Source organism: Mustela nivalis, assembly GCF_964662115.1.
Source record: "Mustela nivalis genome assembly, chromosome: 10".
Classification (NCBI taxonomy): Eukaryota; Metazoa; Chordata; class Mammalia; order Carnivora; family Mustelidae; genus Mustela; species Mustela nivalis.
Window position 1 is genome coordinate 96,718,085 of NC_139029.1, and position 13,094 is coordinate 96,731,178.

A 13,094-nucleotide genomic window follows, 5' to 3' on the forward strand; every position below is an offset into this window, starting at 1 on the left:
TGCTCTGAGCCATCACTCGTCCTGAGGCCGCGCCCCAGATGGGTGAGCAAGCCTATCAAATTCAGGTCAGCCCACAGCCCACACACCTTCAGCAAGCTGCCCAGCCTGGGTTCTGTCAGCAACAAAGCTGGGATTTTTATCTCCACCTGTCTGACTTCTCCTCCTATCTCTCAGCAAGTTCTGAAGCGAGAAAGCTTCCTAACACCTCACCACGCGGGGCCATGCTGACTCGGCCCACTTCACAGAAAGGAAAGTAGAGCTGAAACCCATGAAATACCTCATACCTCTGGGGTATGAGAAGTCTCTGAGGTACAGAGGCTGGTACCTTTTGGCATTAATTCACTCAAAAATGTTCTGAACATAGTTTCCATAGTTTCCATGAAACTATGTTCCCTTTCTCAAAGGCTCTTTTGTTTGTTTGCTTGTTTTGTAATAATTTATTAACATACATGTTCACCCTCCTTTTTCCTCTATTGGATCTTTTCACCTCTGGAAATGAAGGTTACAAGGAGCGAAAAGTCAAGAGATCTTATCCTCCCCCCCAAAAATAAAATAAGGCAAGAGAAAAGAAAAGAGAAGTCCAACATGGACTTCTCAGAGTCCATCCTTTCACCTAGCTTCCTGTCTAACCCTGCGACCCGGCTGTCCTGGGATGCAGGAGGGGTTGCAGCGCTGGGGGGCGCTGCCTCCGTACCCAGGCCAAGAGGGTAGGAAGGGCTGCCATTCCACCTTCCCTCGGCTGGGTATTCACCTCAGCCCCAAGACCAATGAACTCCTACGCTATAGGAGAAGTGGAGGCAAGGGAGGGAACGGTTTTGAGGACACTGAGCCTCCCAAGGGAAGAGGATGGGCTTGGGGACCAAGAAGCGGGCTACAATTACCTTGCCACACCATCTACGTGCCAGACGGGAACAAGCAGATGTGTGGGTGAGGCCTGGCGTGCAAGTGACAACCTCTGCACTGAGTTTCTGCAAAACCGTTCTAGGGAGGACGCTTTCCCTCTAGGTACCGGAGTGTGAAAAGAAAAATGGGGGTCCTGGTTGCCGAAGGGCGAGGGGCCGTGAGGAAGGGAAAGAATGCAGAGCCACTCAGAGGGCAAATGCCGTGTACCTGCCTGGGGCAGGTGACCAAGCAAGCCAGAGCTAACGAACACCGGGCTCCAGCCAGAAAAACAGAGAGTGCTGGGGCAGGAAATGCAGCTAAATTCACTAATGTTCTGATTCCCAACCAGGCTGCAGTTCAAATGTCTGCAGAGCAGGTTTGTGAAGGGATCTGAGATCACAAAGGGAGCCTCCTTGTCTAGAACCTGGGGAAACCCAACGCTGTGAGCGCGAACCACCTCACGCTAGACTCAGCCTGGCCCAGGCATCCTTGTGGATGACCCCGCCTTCTCGAATCGAAGAGCTCCCCTCCCCCTGCACGGTGAGCCTCCACCCTCACCCCTGCCGAGCTCCACGACTTACTTCATGACCAGGACACCCTTCCTGGTGGCAGCCTCCAAGTCCACGTTGTCCACGCCCGTGCCCGCCCTGCCCACCACTTGGAGCTTCTCAGCGGCGTTGATGACATCCGCAGTCACCTTCGTGGCCGAGCGGACGATGAGGCCTTCACAGTCCTGAGGCAAAAGAAACATCTGGATCCACAGTGGGTCCTCAAGACCTCCTAGCCCCTCTTTGTCCAAAGTGAGTGTTCCTGCATGCTGGCTGGGTGGATAGCTTCAGAGAAAGGAAGCAGATGGCAACCACACCCAGCAGGGATGCCAGCAGGCAGGCCTGGGGTCAAATCCAAGCCCTATCCCCTATGAGCTACGATCCTGAGACGAGGTCTCCTCACTTGTGTGAGGAGGAAATGAGAAAGGACAGGTACAGCCAGACGCGCACTCTGCCTCATGCCCAGTGGACAGCACCTCCACCATCGGACACGGTGAAGCTGAAGGGGTGAGGTGGGACTGAACTCTACTTTGAAAGCCCCAATGACCAGCACACGGAAGGCACTCAGTAAGTACTGGCCGGCTGAATAACTAAGACATGAACAAAAGACAAACTGTTGAAAGAAAGACACTTCCTATAATAGAGTCCGAAGTAAGGGCGGGAAGGGAGAACAATTAAACTGGTCTATAGCTGCTCAGATACGCCAGCAATTTTGGACTCAAAATATACATATGCGAAAAATAAGTACTTTCCGGATTCATCATAGCTGCTTTTCTTGGGCTAAGCTAGCCCCCAAGACAGTCTTTCCTAGGCTGATCCAGAATCCAGTGATATCTTCTCAGAATAAGGATGTTGTTGGACTGAACACCCAAGGAGAGTCCCCAAGAAATGGAGAGCAAGCAAGGACACGCTCTGTCCCAAAATGGCTGTCCAAAGTTGGTAAGGAAGCAAGTGTTGTTGCAAAAGCAGCAAGTCCTGACCACCAGGACGCTGGGGTTGTGGTCACGGTGCTAAGTCACCCCACCCCCACTCCTCGTCTTCATTTATAAAATAAGAGGGTTGGAACCCTCGGGTCATTCCCACGTCTGATCTGACACCAATGATGTAAAAACATCTCTGCAATTTCCACAGAGAGCCAGATGCAGGACCCCTCCCAGTCTCCCCAAGCCCTTTCAGGTCTGCAGTTCGGAAACAGAGCCTCAGAACGTGACGCTCCAAACAACACTGATAAGCCTTTGGTCCGACTCCATTTCACAGATGAGACACTGAAGCCCACCAAGATTAAGGATGCCCATGTCCCCTCCTCCTGCCCTTTCCACACCCTCCTTCCATCCACTAGGTGTCTGATCAATATGCATCCAGCATCATGCTAGACTCTGACAAGCCAAGATGAAGAAGTCACAGCTTACCCTTCAAGAGGCTCACAGTGCCAGACACCCCAAAACTCACAAGTACACATGTATGCTGTGACTTCAGAACATACAAGGCCACGGACATGGAAAGGTTAGAGCAACCAAACAGGAGCCACCCCATCTGGGCTGACTGCCAACACTGGCCAAGGCCAGGGAAATCTTGAGGGTGCTTGGAATTCCTCCCTATAAAGCAGCCTAGTTGAACATCAGCCAATGCCTGGGCAGCCGGGGACACTGCTGACTGTCCCACATTCAAGTCCACCGCACTTGGCTCCAAAGAAAAGGCTCCCCCTGCCTGGCCCCCTACTACCAACTTGGCAAGGCACAGTCAACTTCTCTTCCATGAAACCTTTACCAACAACTCTGGACTCAATATTGCACCCTCCCCTGTCCTTTTAATCATCTGTTTCACGTTCAGGTGTCCTCTGTCTGATCTCCAATTCGGTCTCCTCATCTATATTTTATATCTCTAAAGCAGGATTATCTCTGTAGCTGATGCTAAAACACTGCACTGAATACATGAATTCAGCGATTTGAGAGGCTGGTGGAAACCTACCCTCATCATTCTCCACACACCACCTTCCTTCCCTAAATAATTCAAACACGTAACATGATCAAAAATCAACCATGGGAAATACCTTCTCTTGACTGTGATAAGGAGGCATCAGATCTATATGACAGCACTCAAGAGTTTTATGAGCATAAGAATAAGGAGTGAGACAGGAGAAAAATGTTCTGAAACTGACAAATTGATCAAGAGAACTAGATAGGCACCTGAAAAACAGACCCATGTATGTCTGGGACAGACAAACAGACCCATATATGCCAAACTGATGGGGAAAGGAAGAGCTATGCAGTAAAAGGTATTAGGAAAAAACCTCTCTACAGATTTTTAAAAATCCAGAAGAATTAAAGAATTTTTTTTAAGTAATAAGCATTAGTAGAAAATGTAAGGGTATATTTTTATGATCTCAGGATAGGTAAGCTTCATAAGGAAGGCATAAATCCCAGAAAGCATAAAAGAAAATACTGATAAATTTGATACTGATAACTTTTCAAATGTCAATTTTTTTTTTCTTTTTTAAGTAAGCTCTAGGACCCATGACCCCCAAAGATCAAAGAGTTGCATGCTCTAGGGGCGCCTCAGTGGCTCAGTGGGTTAATCCTCTGCCTTCAGCTCAGGTCATGATCTCAGGGTCCTGGGATCAAGCTCTACCCACATCTGGGCTCTCTGCTCAGCGGGGAGCCTGCTTCCCCCCTCTCTCTGCCTGCCTCTCTGCCTACTTGTGATCTCTCTGTGTCAAATAATTAAAATCAAATCTTAAAAGAAAAAAAAAAAGAGTTGCATGCTCTACCAATTTTCAAATGTAAATTTCTCCTGGAAAAGATCCCATAAACAAAGTTAGACAAGTGATAGGCTTAAAATGGGGGAAAATCCTTGCACTACACATGACAGAACAAAGACTCATCACCAAAAATAATCAAGGCTTCCTATAAATCATTTCTTTAAATGCTGAGGATCCCAGTGTAAAAACGGGCGAAGGTCCAAGTAGGCAATACAAAGAAAGTAGGAGAAATACAAAGTGGCCAGTAATTTATAAAGACACTTAAACTGCTAGATATCAAGAAAACAAATTTTGGGGGCACCTGGGTGGCCCAGTCGGTGAAGCGTATGCCTTCGGTTCAGGTCATGATCCCACGGTCTTGAGATCGAGTCCCAGAATCAGGCTTCCTGCTCAGCGGGGAGTCTACTTCTTCTCCTTCCCAGTCATGGTGGGTTTTTTTGCTATCTCTCTCTCTCAAATAAATAAATAAAATCTTTTAAAAATAATAAAATGTAGATTTTAAAACGTGGGATTTTTCAGGCATCATATTGACAAAATGAAAAATGGTAATAGTCAATGTCGGTGAGAGTGCAGGGAAAAAGGATTATAAATTGCACAACCCAGAAAGAGCAATTTGGTGGTGTGCAAGCACATTTTCACGGTGCATTCCTTCACCGCCAGCTCTGGCACCTTGGGTCACTGGTAACACACTGAGGATGTCAAGCTTCCTTGGAAATGATCAGTCCACAACCAAGGGCCAACTGACAAGAAGCAGGCCTGGAGCAGGACCACCCAAAGGGTCACGATCTTCTCACCTTGGCGCTCTAGTATCAAGTTCCTGAGCCCAAATCTGAGGCCCAAGTCCTATTCTGAGGGGCCCCAAGAATCTGGCCTCCTTGAATGCTTTCTCCAAAAGCCACCACCACCCTCCCTAAACCTTAGGAATCTGTATTCCAAAGTGGGGGCTGCAGGCTCTCCAGGACCCTACCACAACCTCGCAGGCCTAGGACAAGCACAGAAATATCACGACTAGCCTTGAACAGGCCCAGCCTTGACGCTTACTATAAAGTAAGCTTACTTTGAAGCCAGAAGTCTGAAGAATCTCCAGTCGGACCCGTAGAGATGTTCATTCAGATCTCCCCTGTCCCAAGCAGGGAATCTGCCTTTGGAGACTCCCCTTCAGTCAATCTGGACCCACACTGAGCGTGACATCCCACCTGCCAGGACCCACTAGCTTTCAAGGTCTCCTAACACTCTGCCACCCCCCAGTTCATTCAATTGCATCACCAATTGATATATGCGATTAGCACATAGTGGTGACCCCTCAAAACACGTTCCCCCTCCCCCCATACCATACCCTCCTCAGGTCACAGCATCCATCCAGGCTTGGCCCCAAGCTGCCTGCTCCTCTATTCTACTTATGCAAACTGTGAGCCTTGGCACACCCTCCCACATCCTCAGTGCTGTCTGCGACTTTCTTTTCCCGTGTCCTGCAGGCCATTTTGGCCCCTCTCAAAACCTCACCCATTCTGCTCTCAACTGCTCTCCGCAGCTGCCTTAGAGCTGGAAAATGGCCACTCTTCTGCTGGATCTATAGTTGTTCCAGAAAAACTATGCTAACTCAGTAGTAGAAAGCCCTTCACATCTCTCAAGTTCAAACACGCTTCCTTTCCCAAGGACGACAGACTTGGCCCTGAGGGGGACTCCAGCATGGCGGGTGCCTCTAACTTAAATCAGACGCAAAGCCAAATTCTCCAGGTCATTGTTACCCAGCTAGGCAATGTGGGAAGCAACTGTTTGGCACAATATGCTTGTTTCTGATTTAGTCAATGTCTATTTAACTTCTGCAAATTAAGCCCTAGTGCAAGGGCTCAGAACTTGCTAATTTTTTTCAAAGATTCATTTATTTTTAGCTTGGAGAGAAGGAGAGTGCACACACTGGGGCAGGAGCAGGGGCAGAGGGAGAAAAAGAATCCTCAAGCTGAGAGTCCAAGAGTTTTGTGAATTCTGAACACGATGCTCCACTGTTCCAAGTCAGTGTTTTCCAAACTTTTTTGACTAAGACTTATAGTAAGAAACTTATGTTTAAGTCGTGATTTTTATACTCACAAACCACACAGGCACCACCACTACCCATATAACTGAAATAAATTTCAGGGCACCCTACTGAGCCTATCTGCCTCACTTCCAGATAGTTCTTATTTTGTTTTTTAAAATGCTAATCACGACCCAGTGAACCAACATCACTACCCACCAATGTGCGATGACTCGCTTGGAGTCTGAAAAGCACCATTCTCAACTGGGGGGGCGGGAGGTGGGGGAGGTGGTAACTGTACTTCGAGACCACAGAGTGAGCGAGAGCAGACCGTATCTGCCCAGAACACCGAGGTGTGAGAACAGAGGCCGGGCCTGGGCAGGCAATGTGCTCAAGAGTCCAGCAATATTAAAGATTTCAGTGGGCAAAGGCAAGGGACACTAATGCGGACACCTCTCCACCCAGAATGAAAAGACACAGTGTGGACATGTGGCCCCTCCAGCAGGCTGCCCAGGTAGGCTATCCTGCATTCTGAAGCGAATGTTTTACAAAGACAGACGGAAGGCTGGGGGCTCCCCTCACAGCCCAGCCATGACACCAGCCAGCAGACAAACACTCCTTCCTCCTCTCCTGCTTGGGGTTTTCAGTGCCTTTAAAATGTCCTCCAAGTTGTAGGCCAGACTCCAGCAACCCATCCAGCCAACTTCCCAACTTCATGGACCCCCCCCCCTCAACTGCTGGAGAGGGCTCCCTTTCTTCTCAGTTCTGCCTTTATCCCACCTGCCCACCCCCCTAGAAACCATACAAATTCAGATTTCTAATTTCCACAAGAAAGCTGCAAATCCCCAAGTGAAGCCACTCTCCCAACCTGGTGCTCTGGCTGAGGTGAGGGTCAGAGGCAGCTCTAGAGGCCAAGGCACTGCCTTCTGGCCATTGCCCTGAGCCAAGGCCACTGACAACACGCATACAAACGAGGAGGGGACAAGCAGAAGGTGCCTGCCTCCCATCCATCCTACTCCAAGGATCAGGTCGTGACCCAGTCTTCCCCCCCAATTTAGGTTAATCATCCCCCTATTCTCTACTTTTAGAGCAGCAGAGCAGGCAGGGGCTAGGCTGCTGGGTGGTCTCCCTTGGCACTCAAGTATGCCACCTGTTCAACCCTGGGGTGTCCTGGGGGTGTTGGTCAGGCTCCCTAAGTAGTCCACAAGCTTCCTGAAGGCAGGGACTCAGATGCTTCTCTAAGTACAGGACAGTAGGGGACTTACTCTCTTAAGTACTCAGATACAGCACCATGGCGGTGGAGGGGGTGTGGGTGGGGGGCCGCATCGTGGAGAAACACGGCAGCAGATATAAGGGAGCACAGTTTCCACGTGGTTCCGGCACAGCTGCCTCTGTGGTGTCATTCAAGGGGCCCTCTGGGAAGAAAATGGAGGGGGTGGAAGTGGGCGGGGTCGAGCGAGGTTAGTAGTAGGCGGCAGAGCAGGGCTGTGGGAGAGAGAATCCACTGAACGTGGGACATCAGCCCCCGGCGTGCTGGGTGCGGGAACTGGAGTCCCGAGCTCACTAAGTAAATGTCCTGCACGAGGCCACCTTACAAACATGGGAGAGAAACCTCACAAGTCTTACAAACAGGACCCTTAGAACAGGGAGAGAAAGATCTGAAGTAGAGGGCGGCAACCATGCAGCACGACAAACTGATACAAGCCTGAGAACGATTTGCCAAGAAACATAATTTTCCTGGGGGCGTTTGGGATCGGAGTCTGATTCCTGACCAGCGACTGAGGCCAACGGTGGGGCAGGCGGGCAGGAACTAAGCCCGAATCCCTGAGAGGGGGCGGGAAGGTGCTGCGTGGGCGGCCAGGGGACCTCCGGCGCCCCTCGCCTGCCCCCTACCCCCACTTCCTCCGACGACTCCCTGGAGGCCGAGGGGCGGGGAAAACGCGCGGCGGTCTTGCATCAGACGAAAAGCGGGTACGGCGTTTGCTGCCCTAGCCCGGCCGCCTTGCCTGCAGCCTCTCCAGCTGCCACGAGACAGGCTGGGGCCCCTGGGAAAGCTGGACTCGGCCAGACTAAGGAGGACTTAGTCCGGGAAGGATCACGGGTCCCTGGGCTCCCCGCGCGGAAGCCCCTTTGGTGCCCCTTCCCCCCGCCGTGCAGGGCTGCCAGGGCCACTGTGCGCGAAGGCTCCGGGGAGGCGCGCGCTGGCATCCCGCGGGCAGCCCGCGAGGCCAGCTGGAGCAGCCTGCACTTTGCAGCGCTCGCGGGAGGCCAGCTAACGTGAAACACGCGGTTGCAAACTGAACGCAAAGTCTGCATCCTGCAGCTCGCCGCAGTTTGCTTCTCCCTCCCCCAGCCCCCAATCTCGGGAGGCCCCAGGATAGACTGGAACCGGGGACGGGGAGTGGGGGCGGGGCGCACTGGCCCCGGCGCGGGCCGGCGGGTTTCGGCAGGAGATGCCAACGAACCCTTGTCCCTCTCCCGCTCGTCCTACCTGCAGCTCGGCTATCAGCTCCTCTTTGCTCAGGTTCTGCTTCTCCACCACCTGCAGCCCTCCATCTTGCAGGATCTTCCGGCAGCAAGGGTCCAGGCTATCACTGATGAGCACTTTCCGCAGATTTGCAAAGGCCATTGCTGGAGTCGGCCTCGGAGTCGGCGGCTTACTCGCGGGGCAGAAGCACCTAAGACGCTGTAGTTCCGGCTACCCGGCTGGTGTAACTGGGCAGGATTCTTGAGCTCCCGCTCCCCTTTTATCTCCCCCTTCTGCTCCTACCGCCTCCTTCTGATTGGACGAAAATACTCTAACTCTCGGAGACTCCGCCTCCTCCTCGAGGCTCGAGCCTTCAGTTCCCCGCCCACTTTATTATTCTCCCGCGATGAATTTCTCAATCTCAGCGAAAGCCGTTGCCTACACCTGGTGAACATGGAAACACAATTTGCGCTGACTAGCTGATTCCTATCTCACCCTGAGAGAAATGTTTCAGGTTCACTTCTTTCTTCCGAAGAACGTATTCAGTAATTCCTTCACAAGCGTTTACTGCGCGCATCTGTTATGTGCAAGGCACCGTCCTGGATACTGAAGGGGCTGGGACATCCTCCGGTGGGCTGACACCGAGGGTACCAAAGGCAGACCGGAAAATTACATAGTGAAAACCAGTAAGAAACTCCCTGAGACCTCACAAAGCAGTGCTTAATTACAAATGAACGATGCCTTGAGAATTATGCGTTTGAAAGAGAACAGGGACCAGGATGCATTCAGAGCAGCCAGAATTTGCGTTCAAGCTCCCCAAGTTCCTCTTCCTCCACTTTCTTTTTAATTAGGAAAAGACAAAAGGATGTATGAAGTCAGTCTGATCTAATTTGTATATGACCAAGGAGACACTTCCCAGCTCTTAACTCCTTTATGTTTAAACCCCACAACAAAACGAGCCTATCCTATGCCCCTCTTTCTAGAAATACTAGCCGGGGTGGTGGTGGGGGGGAATCCATTTGGGGTTATTTAAGGCCCTTTAGGATCAGAAGCAGAGGAGAAGCAGGCATGCTCTTAGGTGAGTGAGAATTCAGTTTATCCAGCAGTGAGCTGTCCTCAGCCAGTGTTCGCCCTGGTGCTGAGAAACACCCAGCTTCGCCTGGGAGCACCAAGAAGGCTTCCAGCAATGCTGCCTTTCATAAGACACTCTGATGCTCCTAGAAGGCCAGGTCTCTGAAAAGACCTGAGGATATGGTGATAAGTAAAATATTATCTGCCTTCAAGCTGTTCTTTGTCAATTGTCTAATCTTGAAATAACCAGGGAGAGAAGAAGTGACATTTACAGAGGCCCAGGGCGTGAAGACTAGCTGAAGGAGATGCCTAGGGGTCCCAGAAACCAAAGTGCAGAAAGGTCAGGCTGCCCAGCAGGGGCCTTGCCCTGGGAAGGAGTTGAACCACACTCCAAAGTAATAGAGTGGCCCAAGTGACTTTTTAGGTGGGATCTGCTTACACTAGCTGAGCTGAACTCTGGCGCTGCTAATGGAGATAATATCTCTCTGCACCGCTCCCCTTCCTCCACCCCATTCCCACCGTTCACCCCTACCTCCAACATCAACTGTAAGTGGAGGATTTTGCTTGTACAATCAGCCTAGGAGCAGAGGAAATATTATCTCCCCCACCCCATGCTATGGCTTCCATCCATAAAATAGGAACTTTGGCCTTCTTGGAAGTATTAGGAAAATAACTCTGCCATTCTTTTAAGACCCCTCACTCCCTCCCCTCCCTGAGCCCCAGGCCCTTGGGAAGAGAGACATTCTGATTAGTGAGTTTAGGAGAAAGGTCCTAGTGGCAGCCCAGGCCAGCTCCTGCTTAGTTCTGTCTTTTGGAGCTGAAACCCACAAATAATGTGCCTGCTTCCTTGCATAGTGGTGAGCCCACCAGGCCCCACCACACACATCTGAGAGGGCAGGAGCCACAGCAGCCTAGCTACTCTGTCTTTATAGGATAAGGTCCATGGGAGAGAAGGAAAGGGGAGAGGTAGGAATCCTATTTTTTTACTTGGAGCCCGGCAGTGATCTCCAAAGTCACATTAGGAGTAAATCATGTTTTGATAAGTAGGTGATGTATTGTCATCTGCAAAACAGGCACATCTGAATTTGAATCCCAGCTTCTGAAATTACTGATTAAGTGACCTTGGGCAAATTACATGGTTTCTCTTAGACTTAGTTTTCTTCTCTGTAATATGGGGCTAATAGGAGAATGCATACTTCATAAGATTGTTGTGACAAAATGCAAAGCACTCACATCAGTTCAATCTGTAATGCTTGGCATTCATTCATTCATTCATTCATTCAATCAGACAACCAACACATATTTATTGAGAGCCCATTAGGTGCCGGGCACTGCTGAGGGTGCTGGGAATGAAGTCTTGAAGGGGACAAACATGGTCCCTGCTCTCATGTTCTGTTTGGAGCCAGAAAATAAATAAGTGAAAAATGGAACAAGATAACCTCAGGATGTTTAAGTATGATGAAGAATACAAAACAGAGTGACATGATAGAGAGGCTGGGATGTGGGGGCATTCATGTTAGACTTTACAACCGGGAAGGGGCTTTCCAAGAAAACGATACTTCTGCTGACACTGAAATAAGTCACTTTGCAAAGAGTGGAGGAAAGGGAATTCTAGGCAGAGGGTAAAGCAGAACAAGTCTGGCACATTCAAGGAACTTGTTCCCAGATATTCCTGTAGCACTTACTGTGTGCCGGGCGCAATGCCACGGCCCGGGATAACAACGCTGAACAAGTCACACTCGGTGCCTGCCCTCTGGGGACTTGTGGTCTAGCACATGAGTGTGTGTGCTGTGTGCAGCCCAGTCAGACAGTCAGGAAAATATCTGAGAAGAGCAGCACTTAAGCTGAGATCTGAAGGTGGAGGAAGAGCCAGGGGAGAACATTTGGAAGAGTATTCAAGGGGGAAAAGGACAGTAAGAATAAAGTCACTTGGGTAGGAAAGATCATCTGTCATACAGAGATGAAAGGGGGAATGAGGCACGAGATGAGAGACAGAGATCAAGAGATGACAGAGCGCTCGGGCCATGTAAATAGTCTGAACTTCTGTGGATACAAATTAAAAACTCAGTTTAAACTGGTTCGAGGTGTCTGAGAAGATCAAATGTAGACAGAAATGAGCTCAGACTGGTGTCATTGGCAATCTGTCTCTCTCCCCTTCTCTGTTTTATCTGACTTCGCTTCATTTCCAGAAAAGCAAGATGTGGCAAGAATGTCCCCAGTTAACAAAGACTGTAAGATTCAGTCAAAAATTCTAAGCAGTTTTGCAATCCTAGAAGATTGTACTCGTTTTCTAAGAATTGCCACAATATTTTCTTTCTTTCTTTTTTAATATTTTTATTTATTTATTTGACAGAGAGAGAGAGACAGCCAGAGAGGGAACATAAGCAGCGGGAGTGGAGAGGGAAAAGAAGTCTTCCCATGGAGCAGGGAGCCCGACTCGGGGCTTGATCCCAGGACCCTGGAATCATGACCTGAGCTGAAGGCAGACGCTTAATGACTGAGCCACCCAGGCACCCACCACAATATTCTCATACCTGATCCTCATTGGGTCAGCAGGGGTCATGGTTCCATCCCTGAAACTATCCCTGAGGCCGGGGGAATGGTTATGCTGACTGGTCAGTCCTGACGATAGCACCCACTTCACATCTGAGGAAAGTTCCATCTGGAATATATGCAAAGACTGAGAGGAAAGTGGGTCCCCTGAGGAAGCTTCAGGGAGCTAAACCAAAAGAAGGGGAGTGGGGATTGGAGGGCAGCTGGTGACACCCACAGCTGACCACTCCACCAGGCTGAGGGGGTTAGATTTTATTTGAAGTAGAATGGGAAACCACTGAGGTTTAGTTATAAGGAGGGGAAAGTATTAAGTTTTAAAATGATCATTCTATATTTTACACCAAAAAGACTCCTTTTTACAGTGCTGTTTCGATTGTTATTATGATAATGATGACAGTGAAAATCATGATGACAACGATTAGCAGAGAGATGGGTCCCTTGTTGGGCACCTGGAATGACTCAGGAAAGCACAGTCAGAACTTGAAAAGGCAGTTTTCAAACAGTGAAACTAGCGGGAATCAATGAATGGATGAAGTTAACTACCTGAGAAAGGAACCCATCCTGAGAGCCGGTAAATGTCTGAAAAAGTTTTGGGAACAACCAGATCAAAATTAAGAGAAAAATACTCCTTCATCCAAATACTACCAAATATTAAAAAGAAAAAAAAATCCTCTTAGCTAATCAATTGTATTGTAATTTTTCCGCAGGAAGAATATATTAATGGAAAGGCTGGTCTGCGTGTTCAAGAAGATAGTCCAAGGTGAGTCTTGGCTTTTACCCAGCACTGTTCCAGAAGAGAGG

General features: G+C 49.6%; 1 protein-coding gene across 1 annotated transcript in view; it reads right to left on the reverse strand.

Annotated features, from left to right (window-relative positions):
- Window positions 1–9,002, reverse strand: part of PHGDH (phosphoglycerate dehydrogenase) — a 31,357-nt gene extending 22,355 nt beyond the window's left edge. Inside the window, exons 1-2 of the mRNA XM_082688281.1 lie at window positions 8,694–9,002; window positions 1,464–1,615 (exon numbers count right to left, since the gene is read on the reverse strand). Coding sequence (XP_082544407.1) covers window positions 1,464–1,615; window positions 8,694–8,831 — 290 coding nt within the window. The 5' untranslated portion in view covers window positions 8,832–9,002. The remainder of the gene's footprint in view (window positions 1–1,463; window positions 1,616–8,693) is intronic.
- Window positions 9,003–13,094: the final 4,092 nt, after the last annotated feature.